Below are 18,016 nucleotides of genomic sequence, written 5' to 3'. Positions count from 1 at the left end.
ATTAGATTGCCAGTGGCACTGTTGACATCACCTCTGGCATCATTCAGCATTTTAATCACAGCTTTTCTTTTTCTCTGAGTGCATTGTTGCCCCTAAAGGTCTCCAGCCTTATCTCAAGGTATGACGAACGCTGGAGGTGAGTTCAGGTCCTCCTCATAGATGCTAGGGTCTATAAAAGGTGGAGATCTGTCCAAAAAGAAACACAAACCACAGAGACATTTCAACAGACCTTTGAGTAGTGTTGTAGTCAAGACCACCTAACCCGAGACCGAGACAAGACCAAGACCAGAGGGTATCAAGACCGAGACAAGACCAAGACTTTTAGGGTCCGAGACCAGTCGAGACCAAGACCGAGGGGGGACGAGACCGAGACAAGACCAAGACCAGTGCCTGACACTACATGACACAATAAAATGTGAAAAATGATCAAAATCACTTCTCAAATTCATCTGAAAGATCCGCATTCCCATAAAATTACCCTGATATTAAAAACTCACAGCTCAAATAAATATAACCATCTTTATTTAATACTCCTGGGCATTAAATAAAGATCATTTATCACAGAATGTAAAACAATTATTCATAGTTCATCACAATAGTCTTAACTATTCTCTGCCTTTCATAAACTATGCATAAAGTTGTGTTGTTTTTAAACCAACAACCTTTGTAAAAATGGGTGCTTTTTCAAAACCACATAGCTAAATGTGTAAAACTGAAAAAATGGCAAACACTCATCGACAGTAAGAACTAAAGCCTTTAATCTTATACAGATTAAAGCTGCAGGATGTAACTTTTATAAAAAATCTGGTTTTTACATATTTGTTAAAACTGTCACCATGTCAGACAGTATGAGACCGATAATCTGCGAAAAAAATGGAGCTCCTCCACCTCCTCCCTGAACCGCTCCCAGTCAAAAACAACCAGTCAGAGCCAGGAGGAGGGTCTTAGCACTGTCAATCACTCCTGGTGTATGCTGCTCAATGTAGTTGTGTGCAACACTTCATAATTTGGTATCGATCCTATGCCACAGGGCCATTATCACCGATACTGATACCAATACTTTTTAATAATTATGAAGAATTTCCATGAAGTTTAACTGGTTTGAGATTTTTTTCCTTTGGATCATTAATTAGTTAAAACCCAGGATAGAATTGGGCAAAGTTTATATGTAAGTAGAAAATACTTTATCAAAATAAAAGTTATTGTTCTGAAACAATAGAATAAAACAATTTTCCCCATACATTGATGTCTGGAATTTTTTTTCATAAATTAAGTGTACAAAATCATCACTCAAGAACAAATGCAAACTTTTTTCCAGGTAGATTTTTCAGAAAGTATAATAAAAAAATTTTATAAAAAATGTTCCTTCATTCACTAATTTTCTACAAATTTACATTTAAATTTGATTTAAATGTTTCATAGCAAAATCCTTTTTTTTTCCCAAATAAAATATGTTATGCATCACATGACAGTATAACAAAACACTGTGGGGAGGGGAGGAGCAAAGTGCTCTGTGCTGTGACAGGAGCCACACTTAGACAGTCAGCTCGCATCTTTGATGAAACCGCAGCACTGCATACAGGAGAGAAACTGAAGCCAAAGTATCGATCTCATCACACTGATATTGATCAATACCAATACAACGTTGGCATCCATATTATCGATATTAGGATCAATCTGCCCACCACTAGCTCAATGTACTGATGGCGGAGAAACAACTTACTTACTTCTCTGCTGTTACCATTGGTGGTGGCCATGGTAACTTCCGGGTTCTAGCAAGAAATATTTCTCACCCCAGCACTAATGCTAATGCTAATTAGTAAGCTAATACTAACCACCAAATGCCGCTCCCACTTGTTAATTGAGTGATGGGGCCTAAGACATAACCAGAAAGCAGTAATCAGTTTTTTTGGACGTGTAGTTACATTTCTCGAGGTGTATGTCAGGTTTGCTTCAGAGAGGATTTTCAGTTATACACAAAGGATCAATGCAGAACTCTAAATCAGGCCTTATTAGATTGATAGAATGATCATTTTTACATATAATCCAGAAAAGTTACATTTATACATCACGCATTTAATGTGTCCCAGAGTGCCGTTTCCTTCCACTGTGTTTGCAGAAATCACATAAAAAAATACACAACAAAAACATAATCCAGATTCCTCGGCTGCTAATAGCATTTCCTACATTTGAATATCAGCCACCATATTGTGAGCATAAACTATCATGTTTTTAATGCAACAATAGGAAGTGACATCATCTTGCTGGGAACTGTAGTATTTTATTCTTGAAGGCCTCTCATAGCTCTACTGGTGCTGAAAACTAATGTTTGACTATGGCTTTCTAAATACAAGTAGGGCTGCAACTATCAATTATTTTAGTAATCAAGTATTTAATTGATTACTCCGTCAATTAATCAAGTAATTGGATAAGAAATAATTTTTCATTTTAACAACTCATCAGCATATTTTAACTTCCGTACTGCAGATGTTTCTCTGTGTGAAACAAACAGGGTGGATGGAGCAGCTACAAAGTTCTCTGTTCTTCATGTTGCTGATCAGGTGGTTGATAAAAACATTTTGAAGGAGCCCCTCTGTACTGATGGTGGTGGAGGGGGCACCGAACGATTGCTAGTGCTAATGGCAGCCCCCCCTTTCCCCAGTACACTGTGGTTATAGATCTGTTCTGGTGGCTACAGCTGACGTAAAGAAAAAATAACAGCTGACATCCTCTGCACAACACGTGCGCACATTCAAACATGCGCACTCACAGCACAGAGAAGTAGGGGCGTGAAAAAACATCTCAGCGATCCACTCGTGTTAAAGGGTCGTTTTTGTTTTTTTTGGAAATGCTCCGCTTACACGGAGACACCTGAGCTGCAGAGCTGAAACCAAACATCAAAGCAACAAATTTGTGTCGAGGATTTTTAATAATCGAATTGCGTTATTCCAAGAATCGTTGCAGCCCTAAAACTTGCATTAAATTTTTAGTTTGTGTATCAAAATACATGAAGGTTGGTATTTACCTTTCATGCTGGGATTTTTTTGTTGAATCGGAAGCCTGAAATTTTCCTTTGATCTTCATTTTCCCTCTTACTTCTCTTCGTGTTCATGCAGTTATTTCGATTTATGCAGCACACGCGTGACCATAGTGAGATCAAACATACACATTGTGAATGAAACTGTCCGTGCTCTGTGGTAGATTGCAAACTGCGGTGAAATGATACAGGCGTAAGCAGCGATAATAGCAGCGACCTAGCCGGGGCGGAGTCTGTGAGGTGCGCTCCTTTGAGAGGCAGAGGAGCGCAATATTTGTGGGATTTGAATCAGTACGTTTTGCATCCAATAAAAGCAAAGATGTTAACAAATAAATTGGACAGTATTCTGGCAATTTAGTGATATTTCCACAGCTGTGGTCTTGACTGGTCTTGAAATAAAATCCCGAGTCCGCAAGGTCCGAGGCCATGACAAGACCGAGACCAAATGCGGTCGAGTCCATGACAAGACCGAGACCATCAAAAAGCGGTCTCGAGACCGGTCTCGAGACCAAGACCGATCTCGAGTACTACAACACTACCTTTGAGATACCTTCAACATTTGCGCAGCATCATGTGGAAGGCAGCACTCTTGACACTGTGCTTATTGGTGGCCCTGGTAGACAGGGTGCACCCCAGTGATGGTCATCCCTCTTTTTATGGGGTGAAACTGTGTGGAAGAGAGTTCATACGAGCTGTCATCTTTACCTGTGGTGGTTCTCGCTGGAGGAGAAACGCAGAAGACTCAGGTAAGACTGTGCAAGTGTGTTGATTTTGTATGACATGCTATATTTTCCTAGAGTTAACCTGTAATACTGAGAGATTTACTTTTTCTTTTTATCAGCACTTATTGGAGAAGAGACCTATGATCCATGGAAGACAAATCCCATCCCTCAACTTATGAGCGAGCAAGATCCTGCAGAGTCCCAAACGTGGAAAAATCCAGCTTTAGATGCAGCATCTGTGGCTGCAGGATTCAGCCGCTCAGCTCGTTCACCAATCACAGAGGAGGTGCTGGAGGCTCTACGAAGCGCAGATAGAAAAGGACGGGATGTAGTGGTTGGACTGTCCAACGCTTGTTGCAAGTGGGGCTGCAGCAAGAGTGAAATCAGCTCTCTGTGTTGAACCTAGATTTTTCTAAATATACATCTTATTGTGTCCAAAATGAAGAACTCTACTCCCACACAATTTCCTAAATGTCCACATTCGTTAAACTCACTGTCCATAATGTGAATGTGTCCTTGATGTGTGTTTGCTCTGGTTGATGTGTTTGTTTAATAAAGCTTTGCTTAGTTGGTTATGAAACCTTCTGCTTCTTTAAATATGGTATACTAAAGATATTTCATGCTGTTAGAACACTTCCACTTTTCCAAAGGTTTGTTTCAGAAACATAGTTTTGCTTAGCATTTCGAAATGAAGGAAGTGGTGATGACTATGACTACATGCGATTAACCGAATTATAGCAAAGTCCTTTTCCTTCCTTAAAATGTAGCTGATGATAGTTGCTTTCTGTGATTCTGCAGGGAGATATAATCTGACAGCCCTGCAACATATTATTTGTGAGTCTTATAATGCTTGAGTTTTGTTGCTTTTTGAAGGTCAGCACAGCATTTTGGTCCAGTTCCATCCAGCGTAAGATTATATTCACGTTAAGAAATTTTTCTCAACAACAGAATAAAAAATAAATAAATAAATAAACTTTGCAGTATAAGTATTTGTTTCCTGGGGCATATCTAGAAATTGTGACTCCCTACAAATGCCATTGTATTTTTGGACCAGGGTTGCATTAGAGTATGGATAGGGTCTTTACCCACAATACAAAGCTCCTTGAGGCGACTGTTTGTTGTGATTTGGCGCTATATAAATAAAATTGAATTGAATTGAATTGAATTGATAGTACCAGTGTATTAGTACATCCCAACACCGCCATATATATTTAATTCAGATAAAACTTATGTTATTTTACTCGGCCCCACAAATCTTAGAAACATGGTGTCTAACCAGATACTTACTCTGGATGGCATTACTTTTGCCTCCAGTAACACTGTAAGGAATCTTGGAGTCATTTTGATCAGGATATGTCCTTCAATGCACATATTAAACAAATATGAAGGACTGCTTTCTTGCATTTGTGTAATATCTCTAAAATTAGAAACATCCCTTCTCAGGGTGATGCTGAAAAACTTGCATGCATTCATTACGTCTAGGTTAGACTATTGTAACTGATTACTATCAGGGTGTCCTAAAAGCTCCCTTAAAAGTCTTCAGCTGATCCAAAATGCTGCGGCGAGAGTACTGACAGGGACAAGAAAGAGAGAGCAGATTGTGAAGAGTGTTTCTTCTTCACACACGTCTTTTCACTTTCTATGTGTTTATACAACACTCTGCATTTAATCATTAGTTATTATTAATCTCTGGCTCTTTTCCACAGTGTGTCACTGGTCCTGTCTTCATCTGCTCTCTTCTCTTTCCCCTCAGCCCCAACTCCAACCTTAGCGTGGTTCTGCCTGAGGTTTCTTCCTGTTAAAAAGGAGTTCTTCCTTCCCACTGTCGCCAAGTGCTTGCTCACAGGGGGTCTTCTGATTGTTGGGTTTTCTCTGAATTATTGTAGACTCTTTACCTCACAATATAAAGTCCCCAGCTGTTGTTGTGATTTGGTGCTATATAAATACAATTGAATGGATGGATGGATTGGTATTGAATTGAATTAGAAGATTTTTTTTTAACAATATTATGTGGTTTTGTCCTTATATTCTGGGTACAAATATGGTACTTCACATCATTCATGTCAAAGCTTTAGTTACTTATTATTTTGTAGATTTTAAACTTTAAACCTTTTTGTATATTATGCTGTATTATTACAAAGTTAAAATTTGTAATTCAAAACATGTAAAGCTGCCGCATTAAAGCAATGTACATATTGATGAATAAATATTTATCATCCAAAAATATTTAAAAAATGCTAGTGGTACTTTATATATTTTATACATATTTTGAAAACCTTTGTACTATTACTTATAGTATTATGACTTTTACTCTTAAGTAAAATGTTCTAAATACTTGTCTCACCACTTTACAAAATAGTTAACTTTTGCACTGTCACTAATACATTTGTCTGAAGAGACAGGACTACCTGAATATGCACATATTAGCCCGAATACGAACCCAATATTTTCTATGACAATTTCTACACCGTATTTGCCTTATTCATGCTCTGTGCCACACCGGTGACAAAAATCCTGGAAACGCCCATGTTTGGCTATTAGTCTTCGCTGGTGACCATGTTGCTCTGTCAACGCCCTGTCTCACTTTATACACACCAACAGGCTATAGGTATTGAATATGGCTCCATCTTGTGGTGAGAAACGACTCACGTTTAATATACAATGTGTTCAGTTTACGGAATAAAATTATATGACATATTTCTAATGAGACACATGTTATTAAGTAAGTAGTACATGCTGATAAATGCCGTACAGACAGTAAAATAATAAAAATACTAAAAGTTGTTTACGTCTCTTTCGCCTCGCTCCAATACGGAAGCCGAACGTGATCAAACAGATCACCCGGCTTGATTGCAAGGCATGCAATCTCTGTGACTTACCAGCTAGCATAGCAACCACGTAGATCTACTGCGATTAGAAGTTTGTATTTAGCTACACAGATCGCGGATATATATTTAATTTAATGTTAGTGGCTACAGCGTATCTACGCGGTTGTCTGTAGGAATATAGATCTACCACATCGGAGAAACCAGGTAACACCTTTCGCGCTACTTTCATAATGATGCTAGCTACCCATGCTACTGGTAGCTGCCGAGGGGAAGGGGGGGGGGCTGATGTGCGGCTGCATTGTTATGCATATTAATTAATCCCATTTCGTGGGGTCTTTTGTGGCTTGGATTACAAACACGACTGTGGCAGCCGGGTAGTTGACGTGAGATACCGTTTCTATAATCAGTGAATCGTTTACCTGTTACTGCGACGCCAAGCTAGCTTGCTAGCTGAGCGAGACATTTGCGCCTTTGCCGTCTGGGCCTCGCGTAAGAAAGGCTCTTTGGGTCTTAGTTGAGAGTTGTTGATGTTTGGCCACTTATTCGTGAAGCAGCAAATGACCACTGCGCGTCGGTGGTGCTCACAGAAATGTAAAATGTTAACAAACGCCCCTGCTTCCGCGGCACTGTCTTGCTACACTGTGCACAAATATTTACTGTGAATCCAATATTTTGTCTCAAATTTCGAATGAAAGAGCCAGTTGTGAGGCTATTTTACAATTTACTGCTCTTAGTAAGACAGCATTATGTTTGTTTTGTAGTTATTACAGATGCTGCAGTGAGCCCCTAAACAGATAATGTGTGTGTGTCTTGTAGGATGGAGTGGCAACCAGATGAACAGGGTCTGCAGCAAGTGCTTCAGCTACTCAAGGATTCCCAGTCCCCAGACACAGCAACACAGAGAGCTGTGCAAGAAGTATCTTTACATCTGGCTGTGTGTGCGTGCGTTTTTTTTTTGTTTTTTTTTTGACAGTTCGGGTGAGAGGAGAGCTGTGAAATGTTGCCTCCCCCATGAGAGCTGGTGTGTCAGTGTGGAGGACAATGAGAAGATACTGTTCGTTCATCTTGTATCGAGTGTCTGTGAGAATGTGTGAATTCTTGCTTTGTATTTATGGATGATTGACTTCCTTAGCAGACACTGCAGAAACTGGAACAACTTAATCAGTTTCCAGATTTCAACAACTATCTCATCTTTGTCCTCACAAGCCTAAAATCTGAAGGTAAGTATGTGCGCATCAAGAAAAAAAATGTTTACTGAATTCTGTTTCAACTTTGCTTACCTCTCTATATCTAACCAACACCTTTTGCGTTTTCGTGCTGCCTCTCTGCTGTCTTCCTTTTCAAGATGAGCCCACTCGCTCTCTGAGCGGTCTGATTCTGAAGAACAATGTAAAAGCTCACTACCAGAATTTCCCTCCCAATGTGGCTGACTTCATCAAACGAGAATGCCTCAACAACATCGGAGACCCTTCACCGCTTATCAGAGCTACAATCGGTGGGTGTTTTAGTGAGAGAGGGAAGTTTGAGAAATAAAGGGTTGAGTTAGCTGGATTTTCTACCCAGTGTGTGAGTCAGATTATCATGGAGGTGGGTGAATTTTTGCAGGTAATATGGTTGTGTGGGAGCTAGTGCGGTATTTTCAAGATGTTTTAAATCACAGAGAGTGAGTTTTTAGGCCGAGTTTTAAAGCCTAATTTACTTGTGTGCAACTTTTTAACTTTTTTTTTAATCATACAGGCATTCTGATCACAACCATAGCCTCTAAAGGAGAGCTGCAGACCTGGCCAGAGCTGTTGCCTCAGCTCTGTAACTTGCTCAACTCAGAGGACTATAATACCTGCGAGGTTAGGCTTATATACCTTAAGCACATGCACAGCCGTGTAATGATAATTTGATAATAAAATTTATGGAGTTTTTTTCTCTCTCTCTTTCTGATTTTGTTTCTCTGCCAGGGTTCTTTTGGAGCATTGCAAAAGATCTGTGAGGATTCATCAGAGCTGTTGGATAGCGATGCTTTAAACAGACCTCTCAACATCATGATTCCAAAATTCCTTCAGTTTTTCAAACACTGCAGCCCTAAGATTAGGTCAGTGAAATGCATGTCTTGGTGTCTGAATCTGTCAATACAGCAGTTTTCTTTGATTCTCAGCAGTCATCTAAAATCTCCTTGTTAAAATTATTAACCTTTTTTTTTTTTTTTTTTTTGGCCAAGGTCCCATGCTATAGCTTGTGTGAACCAGTTTATCATTGGCCGAGCTCAGGCTCTGATGGATAACATCGACACTTTTATTGAGGTGAGAAATTCAACATTTTTTTACCTACTTTTTAATGAAATTTGTGCAGTTTTGGACAATGAGTTGCTTTGGTTTTTTTGAAGCAAAAGTAATGCAGTTCATGAAAGTCGGCTTCAAACAAAATCTACATGAGCATGGCATTTTTTTCAGCTTACTGTGAAGACACTCTGTCACGTGTTGGAGATGGTGCTGACAGTTCTGTAAATAATGACGTCAGAGCTGCTCTGCTAGACAAACTATGTGATGACATAATTTCTAAACTATTCCAAGCATCTTTTTCTGCCTTATGTTCAGCAAAACAAACAAAAAAAAAGATTTCATATTTATGCCTGTTGGACAACATATCTGCTGTTATCCTGGTTTCGTTGATGGGCCAAAATGTTGCTGAGCTCTAGTTAAATTGTCCAGGCCTCTTATAACCTTTTTAAATATTAAATTACTTTTTCTAAAAACATGGTGATTTTCTTCCTTCACTTTTGTCAACCATATTCATCTTTCCCTTCTGTTTGTCATCTGTATTCTTTCTCTATTTATTTCTTTTCTATCAAGAGTCTGTTTGCTCTGGCTGGTGACGAAGACAGTGAAGTGCGGAAGAACGTGTGCAGGGCTCTGGTCATGCTCCTGGAAGTCCGAATTGACCGCCTCATCCCACACATGCACAGCATCATCCAGGTGAAGGCCTGACTCAACTCCACCAACTCCTCCAGACTATGTTTGGCTTTCCTGTTGTCCTCCACTTCCTCTTAATCAGCTGTTTTGCCCCCCCCCTCCAGTACATGCTGCAGCGGACGCAGGACCCAGATGAGAACGTGGCCCTGGAGGCCTGTGAGTTCTGGCTGACATTGGCTGAACAGCCCATCTGTAAAGAGGCCCTTTCTGGCCACTTGGTTCAGTGAGTGCTCGCATTCCCACATGGCACAGACTGGGATAATGATGAGATAATTTCATCTGAGTAGTAATGTGGCTTTCTATATCTTTTTTTTTTTTTTTTTTTTTTTTTTTTCCCCAGACTGATACCTATTTTGGTGAATGGAATGAAATATTCTGAGATAGACATTATTCTACTCAAGGTTAGCAGCCTCTGGACAAATCCAGCACGAACACTCTGCCTTCTGTTCTGGTGTTTTGCTGTTTACCTGTGTCCATTGTGTATTCACCTTGAGCTCTGATGTCCTCCAGGGTGATGTCGAAGAGGATGAGACCATTCCAGACAGCGAGCAGGACATCAAGCCTCGATTCCACAAATCTCGCACTGTCACTCTGCAGCACGAAGGAGGGGAGGGCGAGGAGGGGGAGGACATTGATGAAGATGAGGACGACGATGATGATACACTCTCTGACTGGAACCTACGTATGTTTCACGTGCAAAGTTAGAATAGAGATTAGAGTTCCTCAATAAAACACAACAAAAGGAGCAGAAAAGCATAAAAATGCAATATACATCTAAATTAATAACGTTTATAATAAAATTATGCATTTTCTTGATGTTTGGCCATCAGTATAATTTAGTGCCTGAATACTTTTATGACTTAAAGTAATCTAAGCATTAGAAGGAAAAAAGCAAAATTAGCTGATCTTGTGAACATACATCCATCCATTTTCTTCCACTTATCTGGGGCTGGGTCATGGAGGTAGCAGCCTTAGCAGAGAAACCCAGACCTCCCTCTCCTCAGCCTATCCAGGGGAACACTGAGGTGTTCCCAGGCCAGCTGAGAGAGAGAATTTTTCTCCAGTGTGTCCTGGGTCTGCCTCAGGGCCTCCTCCCGGTAGGACATGCCTGGAACACCTCACCCAAGAGGTGACTGGGAGGCATTCTAGTCAGATGCCTAAACCACCTCAACAGCTCCTTACGATGCAGATCCCTACTCTGAGCCCCTCTCGAATGACTGCACTCTTCAGGTTATTTCAAGGGGAGAGGGCAGCCACCCTTCGGAGGACGCTCTTTTCCGCCGCTTGTATCCGCGATCTCAGACAAAAGCTTGTGACCATAGGTGACCCCAAGATACTTAAATTCCTCCACTTAGGAGCATGAAATTTCAAATAAATATATACACACACACACGGTACCAGTCAAAAGTTTGGACACACTTACCAGCCAGTGGTATTAATTCCTTCATCCTTAAGGAACTGCCTGCATACTCTCGCCACATGAGGTCGGGCGTTATTGTGCACCAGGAGGAACCCAGGACACAACTACACCAGGCTAGGGTCTGACAGTGAGTCCAAGGATTTCATCCTGATACCTAATGACAGTCAGGGTGCTGTTGCCTTGTCTGTTCTTCCCTCCATGGATATACCTCCCCAGGCCATTACTGACCCACAACCAAACCAGTCATGCTGAACGATGTTACAGACAGCAACCTGGTCTCTTCTGTGAAAAAGCACAGGGCACCAGTGGTGGACCTGCCAGTTCTGGTATTCTATTGCAAATGCTAATGGGCTCCACAGTGACCACAGGGCCCACTAGAGGATGTCGGGCCCTCAGGCCACCCTCATGAAGTCTGCTTCTGATCGTTTGGTTAGAGACATTCACACCAGTGGCCTGCTGGAGGTCATTTTGTAGGGCTCTGACAGTGCTCATCATGTTTCTCCTTGCACAAAGGAGCAGATACTGGTCCTGCTGATGTGTTAAGGGCCTTTTACAGCCCTGTCCAGCTCTCCTGGAGTAACTGCCTCTCTCTTGGAATCTGCTCCATGCTTTGAGACTGTGCTGGAAGACACAGCAAACCTGGCAATGGCACATGGTGGCACACTACCAGTAGTGACACTGACTGTAGCCAAATGCAAAACTCAAGCATAACTTTCTAAAACCACTAAAAATAATTTTTTTGTTCAGAAATGCAAGTATATAATTGTAATTTGGCATCTTAATCAAAAAATAAAAAAACGTGTTACTATTTTTTCAGCTTTTTTGTAAAACAGTAAATTTAAAAGCTCACGAATAACAACAGTAATTCTATTTTAGCATTAAAAATATCAGTTCAGTTTAAAGAGCTGGCAGATACTGGTGGGTTAACCATGACAGAAACACAAAAATCATTTTGGTACTTACCAGTATATTAAATATGTATAAAAAGTGATTGATTTACAAAATCTTCTCAGGGGGAGCGTTTACAAACCTTCTCCATTTGTTACAGTTTGTTTGGAGTTCTATATAACCCTGTTGTGTTAGTTTTTCCTGGGACAGTTTCACAGTTATCCAGCGCTGACTTTGGATTTTCCCCTTTTCAGGGAAGTGCTCCGCTGCCGCTCTCGACGTTCTTGCTAATGTGTTTCGTGAGGAGTTGCTGCCCCATCTCCTCCCCTTGCTCAAAGGCTTGCTTTTCCATCCTGACTGGGTCATCAAGGAGTCTGGCATCCTAGTGCTTGGGGCTATCGCTGAGGGTAAGATAGAGGGACTTATGTTATAGGTCACACTTAAAGAGGATCTGATTATGTTTATCTCCAATTCTATAATATTTATTCTGTAACTTTTACTAGAACATGGTTGAAAAAACACTTAGAGAAATTTTTTTCTTTTGTGGATTATAAATTTAAGACTAACTGCGGGAGGCCCTTCACATAATGTGTAAACCTTTCTAAAACATTGAATCTGATTTTAATTTTCAAAGAACAACATAATTTATTTTTTTATTTTCATAATTGTGATGAATAAAAATAATGTTCATCCTTCCAGGCTGTATGCAGGGTATGGTACCTTACTTGCCTGAGCTTATCCCCCACCTCATCCAGTGTTTATGCGACAAGAAGGCCTTGGTCCGCTCCATTGCCTGCTGGACCCTCAGTCGCTATGCCCACTGGGTGGTCAGCCAGCCCCCTGATGCTCACCTCAAACCCCTCATGACTGAGCTGCTCAAACGCATCCTGGATGGCAATAAGAGAGTGCAGGAGGCGGCGTGCAGGTATAGCTCTTCCCCTTTTTGTTTTTCTGTTTTCTGTGTGCTGTGTTTTCTAATTTATCACTAATAAATTCCTAAACAAATCTTGTCTTTCCCCACAGTGCATTTGCCACTCTTGAGGAGGAGGCATGTACAGAGCTGGTGCCGTACTTGAGCTTCATCCTGGACACGCTGGTTTTTGCTTTTGGGAAGTACCAGCACAAGAACCTCCTTATTCTCTATGATGCCATAGGAACACTGGCAGACTCTGTGGGACACCATCTGAACCAGCCTGTGAGCCCAAATGTTACACACTTAGACACAACTGCACATGTTTACATAGAAAATGGCAAAAACAAAGACAAAACTCTCACCCCCTTTTTTTTTTTATTTAATTTAGGAGTACATACAGAAGCTGATGCCTCCACTGATAGCAAAGTGGAATGAGTTGAAGGACGAGGACAAAGATCTCTTCCCTCTGCTCGAGTGTCTGTCTTCTGTTGCCACAGCGCTGCAGAGCGGCTTCCTGCCCTATTGCGAGCCCGTCTACCAGCGATGTGTCACCCTGGTTCAGAAGACCCTTGCTCAAGCCATGGTGATCCAAACAGGCATATTTAATGACTCACAGTTTATGCTTTTGCTGCTTTACATAAATGACACTTGTTTTGTGCGTATCTCAGATGTACAGTCAACAGCCAGATCAGTATGAAGCACCTGACAAGGACTTCATGATTGTGGCCTTGGATCTTTTAAGTGGCTTGGCAGAAGGACTTGGGGGGCATGTGGACACGCTTGTGGCTCGCAGTAATATCATGACCCTGCTATTCCAATGCATGCAGGTGAGGAGAGGCTATGTCTGTCCTGAAAAGACCTTAAAGTTAGTCATTTAATGTAGTCTATGTTTAAGTTTTCATTATTATTATTAGTCATGAAAATCAACTTAACTACACACGTGAGGAATTTGCAGGGAATGTGCATGTGTGTACATCGTTGTCATTGTGATTGATTTAAAAATAAAAACTCCCTGTTCATTTGCATCAGAGCTCTAATTAGAAATGATAATGCAAACTGAATATTTCCCACTACTCCTGCCTTTTACTCAGTATTCAATTTTAATTTGAAGTAACTAGAGGAAATGTGCCATATTTCAGCGCTTACAGCCATTTGATAGAAGATTTGTCAGGAATAAAACACACTTTTCTTTTTAGACAGCTCATCTTTTCAAAATAATTTTCAAGATCGCTTTGGAAGACGGAAGAAAGACAACTTCCATGAGCTGTTAGATGTGCTACTGGTAAATTCTTTGTCATTTGTTGGGTTGGTGTATATTCACATTAGTCTTCGTCTCTCTCTCTCTTTTGTCCCAGGATACGATGCCTGAAGTAAGACAGAGTTCATTTGCTCTGCTGGGCGATTTGACCAAGGCTTGCTTTCCTCACGTCAAACCCTGCATCGGTAATTATTTAGTTGTGTGTTACCCTTACGTACCTGTACATACATATACGTGTCCCATTATTCTGTCTTTTAACATTTTGTGTGCGTCTCTCAGCTGAATTCATGCCAATCCTCGGAACAAATCTGAATCCAGAGTTCATCTCCGTCTGCAACAATGCTACCTGGGCCATAGGAGAGATCTGTATGCAGATGGGTAAGTGGAAGAAGCCCTTTTTTTGTGCCATGGATTTATGCTAATTCTCTTTGATCGTGGCATGTGCAGTTCAGTGTGAGATGCCGTGTGTCATTTTGTTTTCTGCTCTGCCAGGAGTGGAGATGCAGCCATATATTGCTATGGTTCTAACCCAGCTGGTTGAGATTATTAATCGACCCAATACTCCCAAGACCCTGTTGGAGAACACTGGTATATAATTAAACAGATAATTTTATGCATGTTCTCAAGGAGAATTGGAGAGGTTGTAGACTTTGTCAGTTGTGCCAGCCATATAGATGTGCACTTTTCTAAGAGCAGGGCTGACTTATCTCTGTCCTCTTCCAGCAATCACCATTGGCCGACTGGGCTACGTGTGTCCTCAGGAGGTTGCTCCCATGCTGCCGCAGTTCATCCGACCCTGGTGAGAGATTGTGTGATTCTGGGTCTGAAAAGTGAGGCCAAAGGGAATGTGCCTTAAACTTCTAATGGCCAGCGTTATTTAGAGAACTGACATTCTTAATTTCAGGATATTATTCAATTCACAGAGCAATAGGAATGAAAAATTGAGTTCTCTTGCCCAGTAACACAGCACTTTGCACGTTTCCCATTAGTTTTGGAAGTTGGTTTCTCTTGCTAGTAAGATGGGACTCATGAACTCAATAGTTATGGCAGCATCATGTTTAATGGCCACTAACCGGTTTAATAATTGTACGCTTCAGGTGTACATCTCTCCGAAACATCAGAGACAATGAGGAGAAAGACTCCGCCTTCCGTGGGATTTGTATTATGATTGGTGTGAACCCTGGAGGTGTGGTGCAGGTGAGACACTGTACAATGCCGTCATTAGCGTTCACAGTGTGTGTATTTGGCTGTAAACTAAATTGAAAGATAGTTTGGAGATTGATCTTGAGATCTCATGTTTTCCTCTGTGTTTAGGACTTCATCTTCTTCTGTGACGCAGTGGCCTCCTGGGTGAATCCTAAAGATGATCTTAGAGATATGTTCTACAAGGTGAGGGTCCAGCTCATATTAAGGGGCAAGTTCAAGTTGTGTTTCCACAGCTAGTACCATCCAAAAAGTAATTTTAATTCACCACAAAATAATTCCCCTCTCCCTCTGCTGCATTATAAAATGAAGTATACTTAGGAAGGAATCTTTAACATGAACTTGGATCAAACTGATTATATGTATTTGCATTGCCACACAACTTCTATAGGATTTTGATGCATTTTATTATGTCCCTGTCTCATTATACCCTGATCATCCATGGTACACAAAGTGAAATTGATGAACCTGCCTGACCTATGTGTTTAGCTTTATACTATTTTTGCTCTAAACTGGCTTTGGCCCAGTTTGTTATTTTGATCTCCTCAACAGAGGAAAATGTACGATTCCCACAAAATTTTGCATGATGCACATCAGATTCACTCCATGTCCCTGACTGAGTCACCAGTTGGTGGACAGTGTTTTACACACAAAGACTTTACTTGGGTGGGAGTCCTGCTGACTTCTGCAATCTTTGTGGTCTTAGTTTGAAAGCTGAGTTGCTGCTAACCAGCTAGCCCCAGCCCTTGTTCCAACAGCTGGATTGTTGGCTTGGTTGCAGTTGTGTTGGTTAGAACATGACCACAAGAGACACATTCAGTGGGTCTGTAATACAGTAAGCAGTGGTTGCAGGATACTCAAAAGTTACACCATTCCCAAACAGCTGTGAATTATTTCTTATTAACTCTTAGTGGAAATGTTAGTTAGAGCAGTTGATGAAAGAAGGATCAGGGCTGCTTTCTCAGTCAGGCAGGGTCAAATCATTGACTCACCTCTGTTTGTCGATGAATCCACCTCTCCTACCTGTTTGACGTATTAAAGATATGCCATTTTCTATCTGTTCCCAAAGATTCTGCATGGTTTTAAGGAGCAGGTTGGCGAGGAGAACTGGCAGCAGTTTTCAGAGCAGTTCCCACCACTGCTGAAGGAGAGACTGGCAGCCTGCTATGGAGTTTAGATTCTCTACACCCACCTAAGAGGTAATCCCATATCCAGCTGTATTTAAACTCACACCAGAGGTACAAGCTGCATTTTTACTAAAATGAACCTCTTTGTGTCCATCTCTCTCTCTTTTGATCCTTCCAGGTGAGCCAGCAGGAGGAGGGTGAATGGGAAACTCATCCATCTGTGTATTGCACTGCCCTGATCTGGGGGGAGGGAGAGGGATGCTATTGGCCGCTCCCCCTGATGGACGGCCCCCACGCCCTATGTGTTTGTCCATAGAGGGAGGGTGGGCGGGTGGGAGGGAGGGACAGGGGGGACACCTCTAGATTAACTAGGCAGGGACCCGACACAGAAAAACTAACTGGTAGGGACAGATAGAGAGCAACAGAGAGAAGGACACGGAGGAGAGATGGAGGGAGATCTAAGATGGGAAAGAGGGAGGCAGGGAAAGATACCAGCGTAGAGAAAGTTCAGGGAAAGAGAGGGAGGGAATTCAATAACAAGTAAGGGGAAAAGCGCCACAGAAAGGTCTGTTACTTGTCTTTGAGGACAGGGACAGCTGAGATTTTAATGGGATTCTTAAACTTAAGAGTAATAGATTTCTTGACTGACAGAGACAGACCAATGAACACAGACTCTCACATTTAAACTTGCACATTCTGTACATGCAGTACATTTAACAGACTGCGGGTGGCACTATAATTCAGACTTTTTAAGACCTACTACATGTAGTTAGGGGCCGACAGGTGTCTAAACTCTGTTCATTTTCTGGGTGATACGTTTCTTTTCCGGGGAATAGGATTCAGTATAGATTACTTCATCCATAGTCACTGAAAAGATACTTAACTGTAAGATAATCTCGCTATCTTCATCTATGTTTCCTACCTTCATTTTTGACCAGAGTGCTGCTTCACAGAGCTATCTATCTACTAGACATATTCCTGTCACATTTTCTACCTGATCAAACCAGGGTAAGAGAGAGAGGAAAAAATAAAAAAGAAAGCATCTTTCCTTGTGGCTTCACAGCAATCATTCCTCTACGAAGGGAGGATTAGGGCTAACACATTTGTTTTCTCACCAGAGGGGGAGCAAATCTTACCAAGAAAATCACATTTTTAGTTGTCTCTTTGCAGTTTTGTGCGTGTGAATGTACGCGCGCGTGTGCATGTGCAGTTTGTAGATCCTTACTTCAGCATTCTGTGTTAACAGTGTGTGAAAATGTGTATTGTTTTTGATATGGTACCGAGCTAAAACTTGACTCCCACCACAATGTCCTTGGCACCTGTTAACTGTGACCAAGTGTGTGTGTGTGTGTGTGTAGGTGTGTGTGTGTGTGTGTGTGTGTGTGTGTGTGTGTGTGTGTGTGCGTGCGTGCGCGTGCGAGTATATGCGTTTGTCTACATTCGTACTGATATCCATTTGATGCCATATCAATATCTTAGGTAAAACAGTGATTGGCAGTGTCATTGTTATCTTTATAATGTTTTAAAACTGGTTCTTTTTTTTGCTGCTACTGATGATTATTGTTTTGGGGTTTTTTTGTTTTGTTTTTTTTATATATAGACGACTTAAATTCGCACACTTAACACAAAATTTAATTAATGCTATTTTCAGTGACTG

At 41.2% G+C, this 18,016-nt stretch overlaps 2 protein-coding genes across 2 annotated transcripts; both read left to right on the top strand.

Annotated features, from left to right (window-relative positions):
- Positions 1-3,608: 3,608 nt before the first annotated feature.
- rln3b (relaxin 3b) lies at positions 3,609-4,159 on the top strand. Its single transcript, XM_030740872.1, has 2 exons — positions 3,609-3,783; positions 3,879-4,159. The coding sequence occupies exons 1-2, from the start codon at positions 3,609-3,611 to the stop codon at positions 4,157-4,159; spliced, it is 456 nt and encodes a 151-aa protein (XP_030596732.1).
- A 2,443-nt stretch (positions 4,160-6,602) lies between these two features.
- On the top strand, positions 6,603-16,678 carry tnpo2b (transportin 2b). The gene is made up of 24 exons (XM_030740425.1): positions 6,603-6,791; positions 7,404-7,503; positions 7,732-7,807; positions 7,933-8,082; positions 8,325-8,431; positions 8,540-8,673; positions 8,800-8,881; positions 9,431-9,553; positions 9,655-9,773; positions 9,891-9,951; positions 10,061-10,232; positions 12,113-12,265; positions 12,558-12,783; positions 12,882-13,053; positions 13,160-13,354; positions 13,440-13,598; positions 14,127-14,214; positions 14,309-14,407; positions 14,522-14,617; positions 14,753-14,828; positions 15,127-15,226; positions 15,344-15,418; positions 16,302-16,431; positions 16,538-16,678. Exons 2-23 carry the CDS (start codon positions 7,405-7,407, stop codon positions 16,407-16,409), a joined length of 2,670 nt encoding a protein of 889 aa, XP_030596285.1. The 5' UTR covers positions 6,603-6,791; position 7,404; the 3' UTR covers positions 16,410-16,431; positions 16,538-16,678.
- Positions 16,679-18,016: the final 1,338 nt, after the last annotated feature.

This window comes from Archocentrus centrarchus, chromosome 1 (assembly GCF_007364275.1).
Source record: "Archocentrus centrarchus isolate MPI-CPG fArcCen1 chromosome 1, fArcCen1, whole genome shotgun sequence".
Lineage (NCBI taxonomy): Eukaryota > Metazoa > Chordata > Actinopteri > Cichliformes > Cichlidae > Archocentrus > Archocentrus centrarchus.
The sequence above is the reverse complement of the archived record's forward strand: the minus strand, read 5'-3'. Positions and strand labels throughout refer to the sequence as shown.

What these genes read in the sequence shown, in the direction of transcription:
- tnpo2b (XM_030740425.1), top strand. Translation starts at nt 7,405, where the DNA reads ATGGAGTGGCAACCAGATGAACAGGGTCTGCAGCAAGTGCTTCAGCTA. An exon ending in ACATCGACACTTTTATTGAG is followed by an intron (nt 8,882 to 9,430) that starts GTGAGAAATTCA and finishes TTTTCTATCAAG; the next exon opens with AGTCTGTTTGCTCTGGCTGG. An exon ending in ACCCTGGAGGTGTGGTGCAG is followed by an intron (nt 15,227 to 15,343) that starts GTGAGACACTGT and finishes CTCTGTGTTTAG; the next exon opens with GACTTCATCTTCTTCTGTGA.
- rln3b (XM_030740872.1), top strand. Translation starts at nt 3,609, where the DNA reads ATGTGGAAGGCAGCACTCTTGACACTGTGCTTATTGGTGGCCCTGGTA. An exon ending in GAGAAACGCAGAAGACTCAG is followed by an intron (nt 3,784 to 3,878) that starts GTAAGACTGTGC and finishes TCTTTTTATCAG; the next exon opens with CACTTATTGGAGAAGAGACC.